The sequence below is a fragment of the Thermobia domestica genome, unplaced genomic scaffold, assembly GCF_964235325.1.
Source record: "Thermobia domestica unplaced genomic scaffold, izTheDome1.hap1.1 HAP1_SCAFFOLD_638, whole genome shotgun sequence".
Classification (NCBI taxonomy): domain Eukaryota; kingdom Metazoa; phylum Arthropoda; class Insecta; order Zygentoma; family Lepismatidae; genus Thermobia; species Thermobia domestica.
In genome coordinates, this window is record NW_027656348.1 from 41957 (window position 1) to 68460 (window position 26504).

General features: G+C 36.2%; 1 protein-coding gene across 1 annotated transcript in view; it reads right to left on the reverse strand.

The window, feature by feature from the left end:
• The window catches only part of LOC145677128 (uncharacterized), a gene marked incomplete at its 5' end in the record, with an annotated part of 85087 nt that overhangs the window by 37030 nt on the left and 21553 nt on the right, over window positions 1-26504 (reverse strand). The window contains one exon of the mRNA XM_081747773.1: window positions 2525-2710. Within this exon, the coding sequence (XP_081603899.1) occupies window positions 2525-2710 (186 nt within the window). The remainder of the gene's footprint in view (window positions 1-2524; window positions 2711-26504) is intronic.

Here is a 26504-nt window from a genome sequence, read left to right on the forward strand (position 1 = left end):
TAAGAATTCTTGGTATTTACTGTAAATCTAAATTCTAAATCTATTTAAAGATGTCTACCATCTTATATGAAGGAAAAGAACAAAACTGTATTAATAAGAGAAAGTATGGCTCACTAAACACTATACTTGCCAAATTGAAGTGACTTAGAACGAAAAGTCCATAATGAAATTTTCTTGTCACTGTGATAGATGCACTTAAATGAAAATTATTCTGATCGATCCTCTTGAACTATAGTAGAAATATTATATTTGAGTGAATTTTGAAACAACTGCATACTTCGCTGATACTTCCTCTTTTTTATTATTATTCACCCGTACAATGTAAATGTCTTTACACTTAACCTTTAGGGGACAGCTGTCTCTGATACAGAGACAGCAGTTTAAACCTTTGTAGCTCAGCTCCTAATTAACCTAGAGAGATGATTTAGGTGTCAATCTCTTCAGAGAGGATGAAATTTTCCAATGATGTGCATTTCATCCATATGGGAGGTACCGCGGGGAGAGGCGTGGGGGAAAGTTGGGTATTTTTAGTGTCTCCTCTCCTACTCTGCATTTGAGGGGGTCACACTCCCCCCCCCCTCAAAGGAACTACAAGAATAAAAGTTGATATCAATAGAGATAGACATACTAACTAGTGATACCCTGTATATGTCTCTTGCTAGCGAGGAGTTGAATGAGAGGTTATTGAATTTATTGAATTGAAGAGTTTTATTTATTTATTTATTTATTTTATTGTTTCCATCAGCCATTCAGAAAGCAGAGACTAGGATCTTGAACACCACTACTGTTTTGAACTTTCAGAATCCTTCCGTGGGTTGTTGGATCGTGGAAGGACTTCTGAACGTGGGTCGTACGTGGACAAACGAGATTTCTATTTCAATCAACAGAAGGAACATCAACAGAAGTTCATTCTATAAAGGTAACCAAGAAAGTTCTGTCGCTTTTTCACCCACCACCTTCGAACATCGATATGTCACCTAAGACGTATTGTTCACATAACTTTGAAACAAGCAAACGTCACAATTGTTTACATCATAGCCATGTGTTCTTTCTTTCCAATTAACAAAAAACATTTGTATTAAGTTGAGAAACTTTCCTCAACCTCCACTAATTTCATAATTTAAGAACTTTACTTTTCTGCGTTTGTGAATCCCTTACTTATATGGAAGAAGGTTTTCTTCCGCTACGTCTTTCTCACAAAGAAAGAACGAAGGACACCCCTGATTATACAGATGTTCGTGATCACTCAAGTCATGCAGTTAGCATGATTCTCACTTATATAGTCATTCACTGAATTTATTTGAGTCTCGTGACAGTCAATTTCCATCCTGGGAGAGGGGGGCACGGCAGCTCAGTAGTAGAGCGCTTAACTTATGGTACGTAGGGTCCCTCTTTCGATCCTGGCCAACTAAGTTTGTGGTGGACAAAATCGTGTTCGTGGGTTTTCTTTAGTGGTGGGCACAAAAACAGGTTTTTCGGTTTTTAGAAAACCGGTTTTCTCCGAAACCGGTTATCGGTTTTCTCCAAAAACCTGTTCGTTTTTTCACCTGATTCGGTTTCGGTTTTCTTCAAAACCGATTTCGTTTTTTTTTTTTCCAAAATTTGTTCTATTTCTGACCAGAATGGTGTTTCGTTGTTCTCCGTAAACCGAATCCATTTCTACAGAAATAGTTTTATGTGTTTTCGAAAAGTTTTCATCGAAACCAGTTTCGGTGAAAACCGAACCGGTTTTGGATAAAACCGAAATGTCGGTTTTTCGGGTTTCGGTTTTTATAGAAACCGGTTTTCGGTTTTTATAGAAACCTGTTTTCGGTTTTTATAAAAAGCGGTTTTGCCGATCCCTACTTTTCTTAGGGTACTTCCGTTTCCTTCCACATCCTCATTCCACCAACTCTTCTATCATCATTCACTTGCCTTAATCATTCTTCTCCCTTAGCGTAAAGGGCATAATCGTTAAAGAAAGATATTCCATCCTGGCAGAGTCCAGCATGATAACTATATCATAATAAGTCTTATAAATATAAATACCAAGAATTCCCAACGTAAGTCGACTTTATTCTCTGTTATTATGATTATAAACGTACATTACTAAATTTTTATCTTACCACTCAGTCACAAAGACATAACAAATTAAAAGTATATAAATAAATAATTTATTATCCCTATTAATGTAGTTCTTTAATCAACAACTATAAGCTCTACCATATTTTAATATAAGTCTCTTCCACTAGTAACTATGATCTAAGTGTTCTTATTAAGTACCAGCAATTGACTATAGTGTCGTTTACTCTATGACACTAGTAAATTTTCTCCTGGATTTCGGACCGATATGCATAAATCAAATATTGTCATTTTTTTTACCAATCAAATAAAAGTAAATTCTAAAGCATTTAGTTAATTAGCTGCATAAAAATGGTATTCCAATATAAAACAAAATCAAAATTTTACAAGAAGAAGAAGAATACAATAAAGGCTACATCAAATCAAATCATGTATTTGATAAAAAGAAACATTCAAAACAAACCTGACAAAGTGAACAAGTTGAGGACAAACACAGAATTATTTTTACGCAACCAGTGCTCTAATATTTCTGTGGAGCCACTTGATAGATATCCTTCTTTCTCCAACAACGTAATTACGCCCAAAACAAAATCAACAGGATTCAAGATCACAGGACTTCCAGTACTTAAGAAGAAGTAATTTCGTATACCTTTAACAAAAGAAGAAAAAAGTTCATTTATTTATTTAATTATTTTTGTATTTCTATAGTGATCGCACTGTCGTGGAGCCTGACTTAGATCTACCTATTTCAGGATCCAATACAACACGAGGGTGTATTCCGGCCGTCAACCCCCACCCACGAAATTTTGTCAGTGTCGTCTCTCATGCTATACGGAGAACATCATCTTTGGGTACAGCGTTGTCGGATTGCCACTAAGTTTCGTTTTGTTTATTTTTGCTGTTATTGTTTTATATTTTTGCTATTATTATTGTTATAGTTTAATTCAAATAATCATTAGTGTTCGTGTTAGATTTTTTAAAAATAATGTTTAAATTTTGCACTTCTGTTGTTTTACATTTTCTCAAGTGTACGTTCGGAAAGGCAGCGCCACAAATTATACCGAATTCTTCCGATACATCACACGTGAGGAAAAGCAGTTCTATGATTGGTGTAGAGCCCAGGCTTCACGAGTCGTTGCGGTCACTATAGCTAGTTGGGAACAAACCAAAGATTTATATCAGTGAATGAGTCAGCTAAAAACCACAAAAAAACGCATTCAACGACGAAAGTGTAAAACCTCGAAACTCATCAAAACCAAACTTTTCAGGAGAAAAAAAAAAGTTCTGCTTTTACATTATCTTATACGCTATACGAGGTTTTAAAAGTTATTTTTTTCACGTTCTTTTTATTGGGTTTTCGTTTACTAGCTTTTGCACACAAGTAGATTTAGATGTGGGGAATTGAATGCAACAAAAATCTAAAATTCCATAAAAAGTAGAGATAGGATGTTTTGCACTTTCACGATCGAAACAGTGGATTTGGTGTAACATGGCACTACTAGTAACTGTGTGTAATTTAGTGCTGCAGACATTATTAATTACTCAGCAGTAATATTTTGAAAATATCCATTTCGGTGCATGTAATCGTTCGTGTAAAGCTAGATTACAGCGCGACCGGAAATTGTTTGTGTGCGCTACGGCACAAGATGATAAATCTTAAATTTAACTTCCGTTAGTTATGTTTTCAAAGTCAGAAGGATAAGGAACAACAAACGAGAAAACGCATTGAAATGTTGTTCACTTCGAACTCAAGTCAGAATAAATAACTATATATTACATAAATAGAATTTTAAGGCAGTTTATTTTCTGCAAACGAATTTATAATAAATCAGTGCCTAACACAATGAATAACAGTATTTCGTGAATTTGCTAACCTATAATTTGAAATTGGAGCAGAAATAAACATGTGAGTAGACACATATTGTAAGCACAGCATTCAATTTTTGTTACATTATCGAAAAAAGAAAAGAAAAATCATATCTTATAAGTAATGACGATGTGAAAATACGATGCCAAACCTTCATATGAGCTTTGTAGGAGAAATAGTCACAGATTTTCTGATGAACATGCGACGGGATCTCATGGAAGTTAATTTCGTTGGTCTCGGTTTCTTCAAAAGACCCAAGTCCACTTAGCATGGCTTTCGTAGTTCCGAGGCCATTGCGTTTTACTTTTTCACGATGAGCTGATGGCCATCACACGAGATCAGTTTGATATAGACGGCATCGGGACCTCCATAACCGCCGTAGGTCCGACTCTCGGACACATCCATCTGATCTCCAGACATCTTGCCCTTCTTCTTCGAGTCAGTCTTATAAAAGAAAAGAATTACCTCGTTGAAGTAGCTTTGTGTTTCAGTTCTTTTAATTATATTCTCTTTCGGACAAATTTGCGTCACTTTTTCATGTAAAAGCTGTTTAGCGTTGTCTGAACGTTCTGCTGCATTGCAAATAGCAATTAATAATTACACATCAGCAGGGGTGCCCATCCCCCCCAAAGCTGATGGCGCACTCCCCCCAAAAACTAATAATCTCTTCCCTCCTCAAAACTCAAGTCCTCTAAAAACAATTGCCCAATGTAGCAGTAGTTTTTATAGTACTAGTCATTGTTATTTTTGTTGTTGTTTTTATTTCCTGTAGTAGTATTATAGAATGCTTGTAGTAGTAGTAGGGGCAGTAGTAATTATAAAAATGGCATTACTTTTATTAGTAGTCTTGGTAGTGTACAATACTAAATATGTTCTATAAGGATATTGAAGGGTATAAAAACTTCTACACACTGTGTATGGCACAGGTATTCTTTTTTTTTTTTTTTTTTTTTTTACAATTAGTAGTATTATTTTTTCTTTACAAAATACTGATATAATTCCCTTGTACATGAAAAGTAAGACGCAAGTTACAAGTTATTGAGTTTGATACCAAAAGAAAATATCCTCGAAACAAGCCTACAAAAAGAAGTGATACTCAACAAAAAACATTCCTGTAAAAGAGCCAAGTACGAGTGGCCTTAAAAAGAATTGAAATCACAAAAATAGGCGCCAAGTTCTGGTGGACAACAGTTACAAACACTCAAGGAATCACTTTCAAATTTAGATTTGAAACTTGGCTGTTGTCTGTATGGTTACCACTAGATCACAATTATGTCAAACTACTTTATAATTTTCAACAGACAACATAGGCAAGTTTCAAATCTAAATTTGAAAGTGATTCCTTGAGTGTTTGTAACTGTTGTTCACCAGAACTTGGCGCCATCCTTTCATATAGCAACTTGCGCGGTACTTCATTCATAGAGTTTCTAAGCAGGGGGTAGGGGGATTCATTCTCGAGATTTAAAAAAAAAAATCGCATCGTGTTTCAATGTTATTTTGACGACAGCAAAATTACTTATTCGACATTAGAGTAAAATTCTTCCCCAATTTTTTTATTCCCCCCAATTTTTTTCTCGATGGCACAACTTGCGCCATTCATCCCTCCTGTGGGCGGCCCTTCTCTCTTAAAACGAACCAACCTTTCCTTTCATACGGCTACTTGCGCGGTACTTCATTCATCGAGTATCAAAGCAGGGTGTACGGGGGTTCACCCCGGAAAATTTTTGAAAATTAGTTTCTCAAAATCGTGTTTTAATGCTATTCGGACAGTATAATTGCTAGTTCGAAAGTAGAGTAAAATCCCCCCCAAAATTTTTCTCAATGGCGCAGCTTGCGCCATACATCCCCCCTGTGGGCGGCCCTGCACATCAGTTTGATACAGTGTTGGCAAATATGCAATTTAATCTTTTTCTTCTTAATTTACTACAGCAATATAATCTTTCAAAGGTGCAGATAATAATTTTGCACTAATACAGAATTTGCGGACGTTTTTTAAAATTTATTTCTTTATTAGAAATTGCGTGTATCTACTCTTAGTTCTCGCTTACTTCGAAACAGTAATAAACATAACTAGTTGTATCCTTCCGCTACTTGTAAGATAAACTAATATCTGCTTCCGCTTACCTCGAAAGGCAATAAAAAAAAAAAACTAATTTATATTCCTCCGCTGTTCAAAGGAAACTATTCTTTGTTCCTGCTTACTTCGAAGAAACACTAAACAAAAGTATTTGTATTCTTCCTTTGTTCAAAAGGTAAACCAATTTCTGTTCTGATTTACTTCGAAACGGCAACAAACAAAATAAATTAATTCAAAATTCTATCACGATACGATATTAGACGATTTCTGCGTAGAGCCGTAGTGGCTCAACGGTAAAGCTCACATTTGGTTCTATGCGTTGTCATTTTGATCCCTACTTATGTCATGTGGACTTGTGGTGGACAAACACCGTAACTGTAGGTTTCTCATGGTCTTTCCGTGTTCGCCAACTCTTCATTCTACCCATTCATTCCTTTATTATCCGCCCGGCCTGAATCAAAGTTGCCTCATGGACTTACAAATTAAATGCAAACTCTACGATTCCGGTCAGGTGTAAATAATTTTGCGGTTTTAAAACTGTTTGATTCTATGTCACTGAAACAAATATGTAACACACTTACAACCAGTGTGCGAATTAGATAATATATATTGGGGGGGATAAAATTAGGCCAAAGGACATAGTCTGAAGGTTCAAATTGCAAACTGAGACAATAAATGCCTTACCCCCATATATATATATATATATATATGTGTGTGTGTGTGTGTGTGTGTGCGTGTGTGTGTGACATCTGTATTAAATAAGAGATTTATTAATTTAATAAATCTACCGACAATAACTATGCACATATATATTGTCTGACATACACACACCCCCACTAAACCTTTCTGAACGTGTTTTAATGTTGTACTCACTCTTGTCCCCGTAGCTCTCTAAGGTTTATTTAGTTAATAATTCGGCTCGAGCGATAGCCATGATCACAAGCATACGTAAATTTTTCCACTCATATTTAAAGCTTCCACTTTGCATTAATACATACAGGTTGCGAAAAAGAAACCTACTTCAGTCTTGTGAAAACCACTAAAATTATCAGTTAAACCGGACATTTTTTTTTTAAAAGAAAATCTAGATATTAGCCTATCAAATAAGAAATGGATTGTTGCTGGTCCCGATTTCTCACATCAAGGTCAAATCGAAGGCCAAATATTTAAAATCTCTCCATTCAAATTTCGAGCTTGTGCTTCTACTTCCCGCTAAAGCTGTGCTCATCACGACTTTTTTCTCCAAATATCGATTCCGTGGTGGGCACGGAAAGTCAACACTTAAAAATTACTTTACTGTTAGGTTGAAGATGAGTTGATTCACTATGGGCTACGTTATTCAAATAAAGTAAAACATTACACTGAAGTTTTTCAGACAACATTAATTGCGTGGACAGCAAACTGTACAGCGAAAAGATGGAAAAATGAAGGGTTAACTTTAAAAAAACCCGATCCAGTTGAAATGCTTATACAGACACGGATAATGACACGGAGAACCACTCGTATTAACAGATGCTGAAACAAATTTTGAATTATTCGCTTATTCACCTAAAAATCACCTTCATTAACATGTCTGCTCACTAGGAGCGTATCCCCCAGCGTGTACGTTAACATATACTTACGAGAGAGTACCTATATCTCAGATTTTGAGTACAGTTTCAAAAGTTCATTTCCGTAAACTGTAAAAGCAGTGATTACTATGCTAATTATCACAAATTAAATGCAACTTTTGAGTTGCATACACACAACCTACTAGGGAATGAAGACCATGTGCTAACAAAGAGTACACTGGAAAATGAAATAACATGTTATAACAAAACTTAAAATAAGATGATAATCGATACAAATATAGAGGATGAATATGACATATCCAAACTTCGCCAAGTATGGTAGAAGAAGCTATTTGTTTACTTCTTCTTGGCCAACCGCTAAGAACATTTATAAATCTATATGTGGCTTTGTTATACGCAATTAGTACATTCAAATTCACAAACGATGACGAACTGAAGGGTACGAAGGTACAGTTGCAAGTAACAACCGTAGTCATAATAATATAGTTCTACAAAACAACGTTGAAAATAGTGGGTAATTAGGTGGTAAGTAGAAATGACCAAAACTGAACAGTTTACATCGATCATTTCGAAATACAGCTAGAAGATTAAATTTACAAGAAATAACAAAAATCAGTGACATTTGGAGTTATACTAAGCATAGTTTGAGGGGGAAAGCGAGCATCCCCGGTGAGGATACTTCAGCTGACTTCTTTGGGTGGGAACAAAATGTGATTGAGGGGGGAAATCCCCCTCATCCCCCCCGGTAATTCGCACCCTGCTTACAACCACTTACTAGAAAAAACTCACAGTTACTGAAATGTTGAAACTTGAATAAATCGTATGTACTTATTAAAACGTCAAACCGTATTATCCTGAGCCTATGGTCTAGTGGATAACGACTCAGAATTGAGAATGCCCACTGCCCGTCACATTGACTGACGTTTTCCAGGATAATACCTTAACTACATACATAGCACGGAATATTCCAGGAATATCCCGTTTAGATCCGTTTAGATTGAATATCCGAGGTTTGGTGTAAAACCGACAAGTGGTTCTCACTCTAATTTGTTTCGCGGCACTGATAACGCTCTTACAGGTAACTAGTTGTATACCTTACCTCGAAAAGGTCTTTGTTTTCAGGGTCACACGTAATCCTGAGGGAAATCATCGCAATTTGTAAGAGAGATGTCTGAAAAGCAGTATCCTTGAAAGAGTATAATCAACAAGAGATTTCTGCTAGATTTTGCCAATAGTCTTAAGAACTATTTGCAAGGTAGATAAGTTTACTACTCATCGAGAATTGTTAACGATGTGCTTATATTAGATCAGCAGGCTACTGACAATTAATTTCTTTAAATTCGTGGCTTTGATCAATCATCCAGATTCACTAGTGAGCCGCGGCACTCCGGCTGATAATTACTGAAATAAATGCATTTCTAGCGAGTAAGAGAAAGTAACCAATTAAAAACACGGGTGCTTGCAAATTTGTATTAGCGAGAAAAAAAACGCAATGCTTAGCATAGGAATTTATTACGCGAATAACGCGATGACAGGTGTTCTGTTCAGAAGGAGGTTTGAGCTTCTAAGTTTGGGACCATCAGTTTAACGTGGAAACATTTATGTCCCTACCAGATATCAAACCCGACACCCTTTGGAAAATGCTTAATAAGGAACAATACAGCTGGTCTCTTCTGTGTTTTGATTAGTGTGAGACATGACTATCTCAATACTTAATTTATGATTTCACTTTCAATATTATCACTCTGAAACTAGCAGGTCTTTTCCGTTTGGTTAGCTTTTGGCATTTTAGGAATTTTATCCTAGCACCTAACTGAAAGACAGAGAGAAACTGATTTCAGATTTCGATTCAGTAACCTTGATTGTAGATTAAAATCTAATGATGCAAAAGTTAATTAGAGTTCTGTTTATTCATTAAGGACTCACGATCACGCGGTCACATCTCAATGAAAGCAGTTGGTGAGAAACTACTTCAAATATTGTTTCATAGACTCCATTTATTAGGAAGTTTTAATTCTTGTGATTCTCACGCTGACGTACATAAAGAAATACTGTTGAAACAGCGGAGAAGGGATCTAGGTTACCCACATTAAAGAGCGTTCTTGCGCTCTTTTACAGTGAGCGTGGGCCCGCGTTCAAATTTCGTAGGGGCTCTTAATTTTACCATAATGGTTCGGAGCTAAGTTTACCACAATCTGTAGGAGTCGTCAGGATCTCACAAAGTCGTTAAAGAGTCTATAATGTAAATAATTAATCGGGATGAGAGATTAGTGATGATATTTGATGACTATATGCGAGAAGTACGTTGAAAGTTTTTACACACTCTTTGAAAAATCAATTTATTTACCTAATACCTTTCACAGTTTTTCACAAAAGTACTCACAAGCATCAATAAACTTTCTCATTTTTGAAAACCATGATGCAATTTAAAAAAAAAAAATTCAGTTTTTGGAATATAAGAAACTTCATTATTATAGGCTGCGATAGCCTCTTCAGTTGTTTAAAAGCGGCATCCTCGAAGCTTTGTTTTCAACTTTGGGAAGAAGAGAAAGTCACATAGAGCTAAATGTCGAGAGTAAGCTGGGTGCGGTGGACTCCACTTTCTTCTAGAAATTCTAAAATTTTCCTGCTGTGTGTGGCCGTGTAATGTCATGATGAAGAAAAAAGTTAGATGGTGCGAACTTTTGGTAGGCAGGTTTAAACGGTTCAAAGACAATCGGAAGGTAATAAGTAATGTACCATTCTGCTGTCAGTGTACGTCGATTCTCTAATTGTTTAGTTGCTACATGGTCGGTCTTAAAGAAAAAAGATGGCTCTATACCTTTACCCATGCTGATTCCTCGTTTCATTTTTGAAGGTGGAGTTTCATTTTGAAAACATTATACTGTCGACTAGTGTTTTGTTACTGGGACATAGTTGTAAATAAATGTTTCGTCACCTGTAACGATATTATAAACGTCTTCACTTTCCAGCTGCGAAAACCTTTTAAGTATGTACTGGCACCACTCCACGCGGTTATCTTTTTGCTAATGTGTAAACTAATGTGGGACCCAGTCACTGTAACACTTAGAAAGATCGAGATAATATTTCATTATGAACTCTACTGCAATTAATTCAATCTTCAAAGTTGAGTGAATATCCTCGTATATGATACTGCGATTAGTGAGGTGGAAAATTATCCGCTATATTTTTCTGGAAAATTTTCCGGTTTTTTTTTTTTTTTTTAATATCAGTAATCAAGTAACAATTCCTCAGTAATCATAAAACTGATTGAATTCATGTATAGAAATGTTAAAAAGTGAAAGATCGTTCAAAGAGTATGAAAATTTTCATGGGTCAGACAATTTTCAGTACTATGTAGGGACAAGTGAAACATTTTTTTATGAATCGAAATATTTTCTGTCTTCTATGGAAAAATTGAAGAACTTTTTGAGTCGGAAAGTTTTATTGCTCTGTAGAAAAAAATGAAAGGAATTTTCATAGATCGGAAAATTTTCATTACGATGTAGAAACAAGTGGAAAATAACTTTCCATAAGCTGGACAATTTTGGATGTTATGTATAGTGATGTTTGGTGAAAAATTTTCCACTATATTTAACTGCATATTGAGCTATAAAATTCAATTCCTGTAGAGGAAAGTTAGCTAGCAACAAATTATAATTTTCCAATTAGCTTTCGGGAACCAGAAAATTTTCTAATATTTCAAGCTGGGAAGTAAATATTTACATAGTGTTTCGCTCTCTCTCTCTCTCCCCTTCTGCGTGCTCCTTCGTTGCTAAGCGGTTAGCATACGCGCCTTTGGCATGGGAGACCTGGCTTCGATTCCCGGCGGGAGATAATGTAGTTCGGATTCCACGTTAATCAGTTGGTCCCGTGTCATATAGCCTCGCTGCTGAAAGGGACGTTAAAATCAAAATCAACTCTCTCTCTCTCTCTCTCTCTCTCTCTCTGTATATATATATATATATATATATATATATATATATATATATATATATATATATATATAAAGTGCAGAGAACACACATCGAGTTCGTAGAGTACAAATATTCCATTCTATTATTTAAAATTTAAATTTATTAAAAATGATGAATATTTTCCGATTCGTAATAAAAATATACTCCACTTATTCCTACATCGTTGTTTAGCCGTAAAATTTATTCGTAATAAATATTGTCTTAAAATGTTTCATGATGCGAAAACTGACGATTTTTCATTTTTTCAAAAATGTTTCAAAACCTTCAGTGCGTTCTTCCCTCAGAATCCACCTTTGATCTCACAAAATTATATTTCGTCAGTTTAATACGCGTAAGACGAAGTTTTCTCATAGCTTTACTTCTTTTCTAGATTTACATAATGCAACATTTATAAATAAGCAGAGATAATATAAAGTGTTTACTGTAAATTTTTGACTACCCAAAGTTCGAGTTTAAGTAACTTATGAAAACAAATACTGACTATTTTCTGGTAATAAACATTTATTTATTCAGAAGAGAAAGTGAAATATAACTAATAAGGAAGGATTTGTGTAAGTTGTTCTTCCAATAAAATAATAAAAGAAACGTAAAAAGCTGCACTATTAGTGTTGCGTTCTAAAAGCAACAAGTAATTTCATTTTAATTTACAAAATAAAAAAACATATATATTTTTTTATATACTTATTCTATCGAACCGTCATTATTTCTAATACATTTTTAAATATAATAATGATAGTTTTACAACAAATATCTGCTCTAAGATGTTGATTATAGAAAATTCCAATATTGAAATTATGATTTACGAGTGTTAGGCACAATAAAATCAAAACATTTCTTCTTATTTTCTGTTACAAAAATTATAATGTTTACTCCATAGGATGGTGATCCAGATAGAGCAAGCATTATATTTGATAGTTGTAAATAGGACGTTTGCTCGAGCGTTGACGATGAAACAAGTTATCCGAAGAAAGCTCCTTTCAACGTCAACTACACGTAAGCAAAAATTCTACGTACAACTTTTAGAGACACAAAAAAAAAAAGATCAGCATCATATTTTCGGAAAATTAATGAATTACACACATAATAAGTAAAAAGGTAAATTTTGCACCATGTACCCAAACGAATCACCACGAGGCGTGAGGGGGATGACATGCACAATCGCAGAAAATACTCGTCAATCGATTCGAAAATTTTAATTATATTGATACTTACATAACTTTACATGAAGAAATAACTATTAAAAAAGGTAATAGTAATGGATGTGTCCTGAAATGTGAAATATAACTCGATTTGATTAATTGCAGAACATAATGAAACAGTGTCTTGCTGCAGCAGGGTAGAATGAGCTGTTGTACGTTCTTCCTTTTGGGCGCCGAATGGCGTTGCCTATCGCCAAGTCTCTTTAGCTCTCGCTGTTCGCGTGAGTTTCACGTGTTGGATGACGTAAGAGCGGACTGATCTGTGATTGGCTGAAGAAGTGTTGATCAAGGTCACGCCACCCACACGCATCTTCGGAGTGAGAGAACACACACACACACACATATAGAAACGTCGTCTGCTAGTATATGCTAGTCCCTTTAAATTAAAAAGAGAGTTAAACTGCTTGAACTGCATATTGTCAAAATGATGAATAAATGAGTTTATCACAAATGGCACCCGAACAGTTGATAGGTAAAGTTCTGATGAGATACGTTTATCCTAAGAACCCTGGCAACACTTATAGTTTGTGTCTGCGTATGACGAGGACACACTGTAAGTTGTTGAAGCACTCTTCACTTGGGCCATAGTTCACATTAACGCTTGGTTAACACTGCACTCACTAAAATAAAATGTTTATTCAGTCCATAAATATGTACTATATCAATAAATATATAGAAATATATTTATTATAGTCCTATTAGTTCAAATGTAAATTCACTTAATACTTAAAGAAATAGGATATATAACACATACACTAAAATATTGTAAATAATGTGGATGAAATGAGAAAACACTTCAAGCAATGAATTAATTTCAACTTTTAGGAACACTTTTACCTTTGCAATTAATTGAACATAAAAAGAAAAATGAATATTGAAATAAATATAGATATATTTTCCAGTTCGAATAACAACACTTTACTGTTCATTTATAACACGCTGTTTATACTTTTACTATCAACACACGTCACACTGTCCAAGTTATTCACTATTCACAATCTACACCATGCTCCATAACAAGGTCCAGTCTAGAGGCCATCCTCTTCGACTGAATGAACACTCGGCGATTAAATCTTCTGCTCCTATCCTCTTCCCATTGGATAGGGCTAGGTCCATCGGCGGAAGTTCTAGAAGATCTCTGCATGCCATAGTCCCTTTTAGCGCAGGACTAATTTTCGAAATTCGGCGCTAATATGAAGATGCATGAAATATTGTAACTTATTGCGTGTAAACTTATTAACGTATAATTTGCATCTTCCTTTCTACCTTTTTTTTTTTTTTTTTTTTTTTTTTTACTTAAAATGTGCTGAATTTATTTCTGCTGCATTCGTATTAAGTGGAAGTGAATAGAATGTGTGTTCTTCTTATTGTTTGGACCTACGTGTGTTCTTCCTTGTGTTGTATTCTTCGTGTATGGATATCAAGTGTATGTTTCTACGTGTTACATGTAATTACTATAATAAGGTTAAAATAACATAATTATGGTTAAAAGGAAGTTGACTTAGGATGGGTTAACAAAAGAAATGTAAGTATTTCTTCTTTCACTCATTTTTTTTTTTTTTTTTTTCAAATCACTTCACGAGCACAAACTACGACAAGCACGCCCCAATCCTCAACGCCTTCGTGCAACTTCATCAAATAAGTACATGGTACATGATAAATTAATACTAAGATATACCTATATAGGATATGATGCTGAATAAAAATATATATATAGATAATATAATAAGCCTATAGATATATAACCTTAATGATGACTGTTACATGAATACTATAATGAAGAGTGAAATAAACCAATATAAGCTCGAATGATGGAGAATTATATTGAGGCAATGTCAGATGTCTACAGATGCCAACCTGTATCCAGCTTAGGGATGGTCTGACGACTAAATGAAGAAGAGCCAACCCACAAAAACCATATAAACCTACCCACTGTAAGTACGACCACGAAGACACACAGAGATGTGGTTACAAAAACAAGTTATACTAAGGAAACCCCATAGAGTTTTATAGAAGACAAAAAGAAAACGATGCACATGAAATTCATGGCGAAATGTGGTCGTAGGTCTTAAGGTAAAACTTTAATGTTGTTCCAATAACAACAAAAGGAATACTCTAATAAACGTGTATATTACTCTAATATCTCCTGACATATCTCTAAATTCAAATTGACTTCTTCGAAGTTCTAATGGTAATACTTCTCTAATAAACTCAACAACTTTCGCTCATCTAAATAACCATGTCGTACATACCACAAAATATTTTCGTCGACAAAACTAGAATGTACTCTCACTTCTCGATCTTCATTATTGATACTACACAATTGATCTTCTTTACTTTCCTCTTCTTCTTCGTTCATGTAATCTCCGTTGGCTTCCTTTTCGGCTCTCTCTAAGATGTCACTGAACTGTTCTTCATCCACATGCTTCTTCAGAATTTCTAGCCATTTTTTTCTAGTAGCTGGTGTTGGTCTCCACAGCTTCATTCTAGAAACATTCTGAAATCCGATATATTTGCCACTTGGCGGATCCAATACTTCAAACACATTTTCACCAACTTGTTTCCACAGTAAGTAAGGTCCACGGTACACTTCACACAGTTTGGCTATACGTTTGTCTACCAAGCTACTAATATTATACTGACGTAAGAAAACTAAGTCACCTTCACACAAAGTTCTTCGAGCTCTCTGATGAACGTTCAACTTTTCGTTACGTTGCTGAATGATTTTCTTTCGCCGTAAGTCAGCCATTATTAATTTTCCATTCCAATCTATACCTTCTTGCTCATCGACTGTTTCGTTGTTTTTCACAATTCCAAAATGTGACAATGTAAATTCTTCTGGCTTGATGTTAAGATGCAACTCTGCGGGCGCTATTCCCAAACTAGCACTAATAGTATAATTCAACAACAAACAAGCTTGCACAATATATTCTGGCCATGAGGAATGAGAATCGCGGCACAACACACGCAAAATTCTCTCTAAATCAGCATGGAATCTTTCGATGACATTTCCTTGTGCGTGATAAGGCGTAGTATAATGTATTTTGATGTTATATGCTTCCATAGCTTGTACGAATTCCTTGCCAATAAACTGTGGTCCATTATCTACTAAGATGTTCATGAAAATACCAAGATGAAGCATGTATGACTCAGTAAGACATTTTGCGACACTTGCACTTGTTGCACAACGAAGTGGATATGCTACTAAATAACGTGAGTATACATCACACACTGTTAACAGGTAAGTTTCACCGTGTTTACCTCGAGGTAGAGGACCAACTAAATCTGCTGAGACCAAATAACGTATGTTTTTCGCTGGCACTGATTGCATTAAACATTTCACTGGGTGATGGTCTACCTTCGTCCTCATGCAGACCTCACAATCAAGAATGTACGATTTAATGTCACTACGCATGGTTTTCCAATAAAACATACGGGAAATGATATTAAACACTTTCATAAATCCAAAGTGACCGTAATGATCATGGTAGCCAATTAAAATATTTTTCACCAAACATGGAGGCACACATAATTTTAATCTGTCTGGGAAGTGAAAATCTCTCACCATCAAAATACCATTTTCCAAAGTGTAATTTTGTTTCCAATTTCGAGCACTACTACGAAAAGAATTCTTATTTGCACTGCTTTCACTTTCACTTATATTACCTTGTAAGTAACTAATAATAGGACGGTACTCGTCACATTCCCATTGTAATTTCGCAATTGTAGACGGATCTAAATCGAACACTTCTGATTGAACAGCCTGTATAGGATTCACATTCACCATTAGATCTTCCTGTGTTGGTAACATACGAGATAAACAATCACTTAGTGTGTTAGTCTTGCCTTTGATGAATTCTATTTCATAATCGTAAGATTGAAGTTTAAGAGACCACCTCATCAGTCTTGCATTCCAATTACGCATACGTTTTAACTGCACTAAGCTTTTATGATCTGTTCGTATGTATATTTTCGCTCCTTTGAGCCAAACATGCCACTTACGAATACACCACACAAATGCAAGACACTCAAGCTCAATTATGGCATAGTTCTGTTCGTGTTTATTAAGAGTACGGCTTGCATATTCTAATACACACTTCTCACCGTCAATAATTTGATAACACACACAAGCCAACCCGAGTTTGCTTGCATCACTTTCGAGATAAAACGGTTTATCGAACTGTGGATGATGTAACTTCACATCTTTCACTAATTCTGCCTTTAATGATTTAAATGCCTTTTGGTGTTCTTCTTCCCACTTCCATTTCTTTTCCTTCCCTAAAAGTTCATAAAGGGGTTTAGCGATAACAGCATGACCTTTGATTGTTCGCGAATGCCACTGCACAGCACCAAGAAATGAGCGTAACATTTTTAAATTTTTAGGCACTGGTAACTTCTCGATTGCTTCAGCTGATTTCGGATCCTTTCGTATGCCTTCTGAAGATACGTAATAGCCTAAATAATTAATTTCACTTACACCAAAAATGCACTTCGATAAATTTAGCGTCATGTTCGCATCACTTAACAAACTAAGCACTTCATCTAACTGCTGTAAGAATTCTGGTACGCTTGTACAACCAAGAGCTACATCGTCCATATACCTGATTAATTTCTCTTGTAGCGGTAAAGGGAACACTTTATTCAAACACAATTGCAGTACAGACGATCCATTTTTCACACCGAACACCATGCGTGTATACTCATATAACGTTCCTTCAAACAAGAAGGCTAAGTATGGCATAGAATCTTCTGTAATTCCACATTGTTGATACGAACTAGTAAAATCAAGAGTACCCAGCACACGTTTTCCACTAAATTTAGCAAAGAGGTCGGACAACTTTTCTACACGCAGAGCTGGATTCTTAATGTGCACATTTAATGCTCTACAATCTGTTACTATTCTTAACGCTCCACTCTTTTTCAATACTACGTGCAACGGTAATAGATGACATGGTGAACTAGGTCTAATTACACCCCACTTTAACAATTTTCGGATCTCTTCACGCACTCCCTCCTTATATTTGTGCGGAATATCATAAGGACGAGCAACAATGGGTTCATTTGTATCCACTTCTAATCGGTACTGAAATTTATTACACAGGCCAGGAAAACGGGCGAACACTCTTCTATGTTTCATTAACAACTGAAATAATTCTTCTTTCTCGTTTTCACTAAACAGCGTAGCGCGTGTAACTGCATCCCTTATTTCATCTACTGTGAAATATAGATCCGGTGGGAAGTCCTCCACTAAGTCACTAGCTTCAATTTTCTCTAAAGGCTCGGCGCACCCACTGCGGAACACATTCATCGTTCTCGCATAAAAATCATTAAGGTCCCTTATCTCGGACAACACAACAATAGGGGCTACCTTGCACTTAATTTCACTTACATTAGCTACAATGACATTTTCACTATTTCTCTGTATTAAAGGCACTTCACCACTAATTCCTTGAAATTCCACACGCAAGTTATTTCGCTTAAAATCGATGACACTGTTTAATTTCTCGAGAAAGTTTGCACCGAGTATTACGTCTTCGTGCAGTTCTGGTAACACAAGAAACTCAACTGGCACTTCCACATTTTCAATTCGTACCGGTAAAATAACCTTTCCCTTCACGTTCTTTTTCTTTCTTCCAAGAAAATCGCACAAAATGATATGCTCTCCTTTTTGCAAATGCACGTTTGCTACACACTTTGTTACTTCTCGAAAAATATTATACCGTAATAGGCATAGTTCTGATCCACTATCTAGCAGACAAATTTTGGGTTGATCGTTTAACAAAATTTTTACTCTCATTGTGTTATGACCTAATTCACATTTGATCACTTCTTCTTCATTATCATTGCTTATATCATCTTCTGCTTGTAAATCTTCCTCGTTGCACATAAGTGGAAAAGTAATCCTGTTTACACTACTGAAATCCCTCCCCTTTTCAGCGACCAAGTGGGAGGGCGCTACTAGTTTAAAGGCACAGAACTTTGCGGGTAAAATCCACTTTGTTGGTATGGAAATTGACGTTGCTGATTGTTACCGTTATTTACACCAGGACCTCTATTAAATGTTGGAAACCAATTATTATTTTGATTCGGACTACCTTGAGAAGTCGACGCACCACTTTGATTTTCGTTTGCCCTTGCACCTTGCGTTTCATTTCGATTTTCATTTGCACTCGTGTTTTGTCGGCCATTACCTTGCGACTGATTACCACCCAGCAATTATTATTATTATTTCTGTTAAAATTACCTCGCCGTCCACGTCTATGAAATTTCCTTTTCCATCCCTGTTTGAAATTCGGACGCGCACTATTATCACTGCTCACTTCACTACCGTGTTCTACTTTTACACTATTCACGCTAACACCGGCACCACCTTGCTGTTTCTGCTTATTACGCTGATTGTCGTACATATTAGTAATTCCTGACAATCCTTCTATGGACTGCACACTCGCAAGGAACTGATTTATGTTATCAGGCATAGAACCCATCATAGCTAATTGGTACCGCTTGGGCAGGAGAGTGATGATGTGTGACAACGTAATGGTTGGATTTTCGTATTCTTCCAGAGCTTGAATTTGACTAAAACGCTCTGTTACAAAATCAACAACACTACTATAACGTTTTGGATCAAACGGAATAGAACGCAAGTTACGCAGACGTGTGGCTTTCACTAAAGGACTCTCAAATGCATTCTGAAACTCTATCACAAATTCTTGAAAAGTTTGACACTTCTTACCATGTAAATCGTACCACTTAAGTGCACTGTCCTTAAGAATCAATGGCATGATCGTCAAATATTCACTTTGAGGCACTCCGGCGAACGACATTTCTCTACCGAAATTTTCCAAAAATGCACTTGCACTTTCCTTCATCATATCACCTGAAAATGTGGAGAGTTGTTTAATATCTGCTAATCGCAACGAACAACGCCTTGCATTCACTTCACTATTTCTTGCACGCTTAATACGCGGACTTTCCCTTTCGGTTTTGATTCTCGGCACGGTTCTCCTTATTACATCACTTTCCTCCTCTGTATCAGACACCGTTTGAGACTCACTGCTCGATTTTCTCTCGCGCTTCACACTGTGCACGGAACCTGTGTTTCTTTGTGATATATTACTTCCAGTATCATGGCGCTCATTTGCTAATTCTATACGCTGCACACGCGCTGATAGTCGTTCCACATCTTGCTTGGTTTGTTCACTTAATTCACTGGCGCGGAGACACGTTTCAAAACATTGCTGGTTAAATTTACCCTGCTCGTGGCACACTTGAATACACTCTTGCACTGCTATACCGTATTCACTTTGTTTGGTCTCGCACTTCTGAATTCTACTTTCACGGTACTTGTCGAGACTTTCGACCAAACGCAACCTTTTCTCGTAATCATCAACTTTATTGCAACATTCACTTAATTGACGTTGTTGGTCGTTTACTTGGCGCGTATTTTCTTCCACTGTGCCCCGTACATCGTGCACTGCATCTGCTAATTCACGTACACTTCTACGTATGTCTTCACTCGTATTAAAACACTTTAATTCCACAGCTTCAATTCGTTCTATCAATTCATGTCGCACTGCACTAATACACTTATTCACATTGTTAATTTCACCTGACAAATCATCTTTACATTGGGATATGTTTTCACGACACTCGCTACGTAATTCCTTGATATCGTCTTGCATTTTCTGTTGGTTTACATTTATCGCCTCAACGCTTTCACTCACACGCTTTTGATTATCACTCAATTCGTTTTGGCTTTCATTCAACTTATTCTGATTTTCTTTAATTTCATTAATTGACGCACTCAGTTCCCTTTGCATAGATAAGAGAACTGTTCTAAGATCACCCTCAGCCATGATGTTGCAAATATAACAAACTCGCTAACACAAATAATTGACTAATTTCTGCAAAAATCTACGAATGCAAATAATAAAAATATTCTAATTTAGACAGGATTTAGGCTTCAATATGCAAGGATGAATGCACTGGACAAGGATACAATGACACGAATTTCATGCATCTATTAACTCTGAGATGGCGGCAAAAATTACGCAGCAAGTTTTGAACATCAAGTATACCTAGGCCTATGCTCATAAACACAAAAACTGAACATTTATACAAAAAGAAAGGTTTCTGTTTCGATATATATATATCCCGACACCATTTTATAATGTTTACTCCATAGGATGGTGATCCAGATAGAGCAAGCATTATATTTGATAGTTGTAAATAGGACGTTTGCTCGAGCGTTGACGATGAAACAAGTTATCCGAAGAAAGCTCCTTTCAACGTCAACTACACGTAAGCAAAAATTCTACGTACAACTTTTAGAGACACAAAAAAAAAGATCAGCATCATATTTTCGGAAAATTAATGAATTACACACATAATAAGTAAAAAGTAAATTTTGCACCATGTACCCAAACGAATCACCACGAGGCGTGAGGGGGATGACATGCACAATCGCAGAAAATACTCGTCAATCGATTCGAAAATTTTAATTATATTGATACTTACATAACTTTACATGAAGAAATAACTATTAAAAAAGGTAATAGTAATGGATGTGTCCTGAAATGTGAAATATAACTCGATTTGATTAATTGCAGAACATAATGAAACAGTGTCTTGCTGCAGCAGGGTAGAATGAGCTGTTGTACGTTCTTCCTTTTGGGCGCCGAATGGCGTTGCCTATCGCCAAGTCTCTTTAGCTCTCGCTGTTCGCGTGAGTTTCACGTGTTGGATGACGTAAGAGCGGACTGATCTGTGATTGGCTGAAGAAGTGTTGATCAAGGTCACGCCACCCACACGCATCTTCGGAGTGAGAGAACACACACACACACATATATAGAAACGTCGTCTGCTAGTATATGCTAGTCCCTTTAAATTAAAAAGAGAGTTAAACTGCTTGAACTGCATATTGTCAAAATGATGAATAAATGAGTTTATCACAAAATAATCTTCATAAGGAACTTTTATGTAGTTATTTCATTACATAGACAGCATATACAGGGTGGGCCATTTTAATTAATCCACGGAAATATCTGAAAAATGATAAAACATAGAAGAAATTTTTGAAGTACACGTTATATATTGCTAAGGGGGAAAACCATTTCCGCCAAAAGTACCCCTCCCCGCGCCCCGTAAATGGGGGTAACGGGGGGTAACTTTAAAATGTCAAATGGGAACATGGGTCGAGTAATACCTCGTTCGAAAGGTCTTGGAAAACTAAGTAACGCTGTACCAAAAGATGTTTCATATTGTGCACCAGCTTCAAAATGGCCGCCATGATATGGTTCGGAAACTCCAGTACCCGTAGTATGAAAACCATGGAAGGTAAATGAATGGAACAAAATTGAAATACGTAAATATCATAGGGCATATTGAATGATGTAATCCCTGTGATTCCAGTGGCCTTCCTGAAGGGGTCTTGTGGGCTAACTTCAAAATTTCAATGTCCGACCGGACAACGGTTCGGGCGTACGCTTGACCTACCCAATGCTGTTTGGAAAACAGACTTCATGCATAGAGAATTGGTCCACTAAGTTAACGCGGATGGCCACAGTTCCATTTTGATTAACTATTAGCATTCATGCCATATTGTGAGCTTGAGGGACGAAACGGTGTGTACGTATATCCCCGAAATGCTTTCTGAATAACCAGCACGCATTGCATAAAAGTTTCTCTTTTTTTAGTCACTACAGCGTCATCCTTACAAACAAATGTTTCAACCACACCATACCTATTTGTAAGGTTAGCCTTAATTTACGAATTAAAGTAGAGTTCTCGTTTGAACTTTCACTTTACTTTCCACCCCACTCACATACAGAGCGCAGGGAGAGATTATTTTGCAGGACTTGGATTTCTCTCTATACATTATGGCAATTTTACTCTAATATTTTTATCTCTGTTGTATTATTCTCGAGCCCTGGAACGTCTCCGTGGTTTTCCTATTTAATTTTCGTTATTTTCATTTATGTCTAACCGTATTCATACTATGGGCACTAGACTTTTTCTTAGACACAGTCACCATGTCTTTGCGATCATTTTGAAAACGGTGTCTCATGTCGAAAATTTTCTTACAGAAGCTGTTTGATATTAATTTGTCTATGTAACGTGATGTTACTCGCTTCAAGCTGCTATTTGAAATTCTCAAGTTGGCCCCGGATACCTTTCAGTTGGCCCTTGGAGTCACCCCGACAACACCTCTCGATGTGCCTTACGTCAGTTAGCTACTCCAGTTTTTCTTTTGTTGATTTATCTCCAATCGCTTTCATACTACGGGTACTAAACCTTTTCTCTGACACGGATACTATGTTTCGGCGGCCTTTTGAGAACACTGCCATTTCACATCAATCGTTTTCTCCTGCAATATGTTAGATTTTGCAAGATTTATCGAACGAGGTACCACTCGACTCATGTTACTATTTGAAATTTTGAAGTTAGCCCACAAGACCCCTTTAGGGAGGCCACTGGGATCACAGGGACCACACCGTTCGATATGCCCTATGATATTTACGTATTTCAATTTTGTTCCATTCATTTACCTTCCATTCGTTTTCACACTACGGGTACTGGAGTTTCCGAACCATATTATGGCGGCCATTTTGAAACCGGTGCATAATATGAAACATCTTTTGGCACAGCGTTACTTAGTTTTCCAAGACCTTTCGAACGAGGTATTACTCGACCCATGTTCCCATTTGACATTTCAAAGTTACCCCCCGTTACCCCCATTTACGGGGGGCGGGGAGGGGTACTTTTGGCGGAATTGGTTTTCCCCCTTAGCAATATATAACGTGTACTTGAAACATTTCTTCTATGTTTTATCATTTTTCAGATATTTCCGTGGATTAATTAAAATGGCCCACCCTGTATATGTGAAGAAATAGTGCAATTTTTTTGTTTTTGAAATAATTGATAAATTTACAAAGGTTTCTTTTCGATTTCTTGTTACATTCTAAATACTGGAATGGGATATTTGTTCTCTACGAACTCGATGTATGTACCCTGCACTTTACACATACACATACACACATACAGAGAGAGAGAGAGAGAAACACTGTATATTTTTACTTCCCAACTTGAAATATTAGAAAATTCTAGTTCCCGAAAGCTAATTGGAATATTATAATCTGTTGCTGTCTAACTTTCCTCTGCAGAAATTGAATTTTATAGCTCAATGTGCAATTTAATATAGTGGAAAATTTTCAACCTAACATCACTATACAGAATATCCGAAATTGTACGGCTTATGAAAAGTTTTTTCCACTTGTTTCTACATGGTAATGAAAATTTTCCGATCCATGAAAATTCCTTTCATTTGTTTCTACAGAGCAATAAAACTTTCCGATTCACAAAAAGTTGTTTTACTTTTTGCTTCGAAATGATGAAAATTTTCCGACTCATAAAAAGTTTTTCAATTTTTTCATACAGGATGGACAATTTTTCGATTCATAAAAAATTATTTCACTTGTTCCTACATAGTACTGAAAATTGTCTGAGCCATGAAAACTTTCAGATTCTTTGAACGATCTTTCACTTTTTAACATTTCTATACATGAATTCAATCAATTTTATGATTACTTCATCACTGATATTTGTTTAGAACGGAAAATTCTCCGGAAAAACATAGAAGAAAATTTTCCACTTCACATCACGGCTAAACAATGATGTAGGAATAAGTGAAGTATGTTTTTAAGAATCGGAAAATATCCCGTTTCAAAATTTTCCGGAAAATTTTCATCACTGATTGCCATACTCTTTCACAAGATTTCTTTGCGACATTTTAGTAGTAAATACGGTGTTAGGCGCCCAAATCATGGCTCATCTGCCATGCTTTGTCGGCAGCGTTTTAATTTCGCAAACCAATTTTAAAAGGTTGCGTATAAAAGAGCAGAGTTCCCGAGACGCTTTTCTAAACAATCACTGCTCTTGTGTTAAACCGTATTTAAAGTCGTAAAAGTTCACTGCATGCAAATCGTCACTCTAGCTCTACTGTTGCCGACTGACAATTCATATTAACCTACATTTAAAGCTCTCTAGCTTTCAAACAAACAAACCTGCCTTCTTGCAGTTATACTCTTTACCACTAAAGGGCTTATGTTTTTAAACGTGATACATTTCAGTACTGCAACACTATTTGAATTTTAGTATCTAAAAACTTTCGCTCCTTGTACAGTTCCCATATGAACTCTAGCAGAGCGTAATATGAAGTTAATATTGTTTGTGCCGAAGAACTTAAATGTGGAAGGCGGGAAGACAAATGTATTTAAAGAAATCTATCATCTAAGCTGTTTGGGAATCTCATTTTGTAATAAAAAGATTTAAAATTTAACTTTGCCTTGGTTCTTTATTATCAAAAGCTATTTTGCAATTGAAAGGTTATATTTTATGCACGGAGCTTTCCGAATTCTATTTAATGTTCACACAGAAAGATTATATATATAGTTTTAAATACTCAACAGATTTTACTAACGCATGCACATACACAGTAATTTATATATGCGGTTTTTGGTGCTGCACTGAAATAAAGGTCTTTCGCATGGGAGAATAGGTTTATGGGAATATTTGAATCGCCTTTCTCTTAAAATATTTATTTCGATACTTTTACTTTTACAAATATTGAAATACTCTTCCCTTACAAAATACGCCTTTAATCAAATTGATATGATTAAAAGGTTCAGCTTGAAGGTACTATCTATCTTCCAGAAGACATTGAAAGCGGGTCAAATATTCTCCCGATCCCGACAACTATGAACTCGATACAACTTTCAGTATTTTTGACGTTTATTTTTCACCTATCCCCCTTATCTTCTGACGATGGGGATGAACTTGGACTTAAATGCCATTGGGAGGGTCACTATTAATTTCAGTGACTCAGAAAACTATCGATTGTACAGTAATATCAGTCGTTTTGCATTATTTTACATGTCATTCCCCCAAACTCCTATCCCTTGGGGTGTCTTACTACCAGTTTTTATTATTATTATTATTATTATTATTATTATTATTATTGAAAGTGCTACGTCCACCAAGTTTGGTTAAAGTTGCTCCAGGCATTCCAAAGTTACGCTTGAATATACATTTATACACATATATCCAAATATTTATAGTTGTGTGTGCAACACCCTCGATGCTGCTCCTGTAAATTCAAAATCCAGCTGACATGCTCGTTCATGCCTAAACGTGGCATTAAATGTCATTGAGATTCTAATCTAATAGTTTGACGAACCCAAACTATGGATTCGACACTAATCTCAATCATTTGAGACATTTACTTTTCATCCTTTCTCGCTCTCCATGTTGATGGAGGTTGAACTTGTACTTTAACGTTACAGGGGTTGTAATTATTAATATATGTTACACTGAGAACTATGGATTCGATACTAATATAGGTCGTTCTTTTTATTCTTTTCACATGTCAACCCCTTCCCACCGACGCAGAGAACTAATTGGATTGATTGATTTTGAGTTTTACGTCCCGTTCAGCAGCGAGGCTATATGAGACGTGGACCTACTGATTAACGTGGAATCCGAACCACATGAGCTCCCGCCGGGAATCGAACCCGGGTCTCCCGCGCCAAAGGCGCGTATGCTAACCGCTTAGCCACGGAGGAGCTCAGAACTAATTGGAACTAAAAATAGAGACTTAAATGGTATAGAGAGTGCCGATAATCAACTCAGGAGACTTGTAAACTATGAATTCGATACTGTCAGTCGTTTTTGATTATTTTCTTCATGTCACCATTC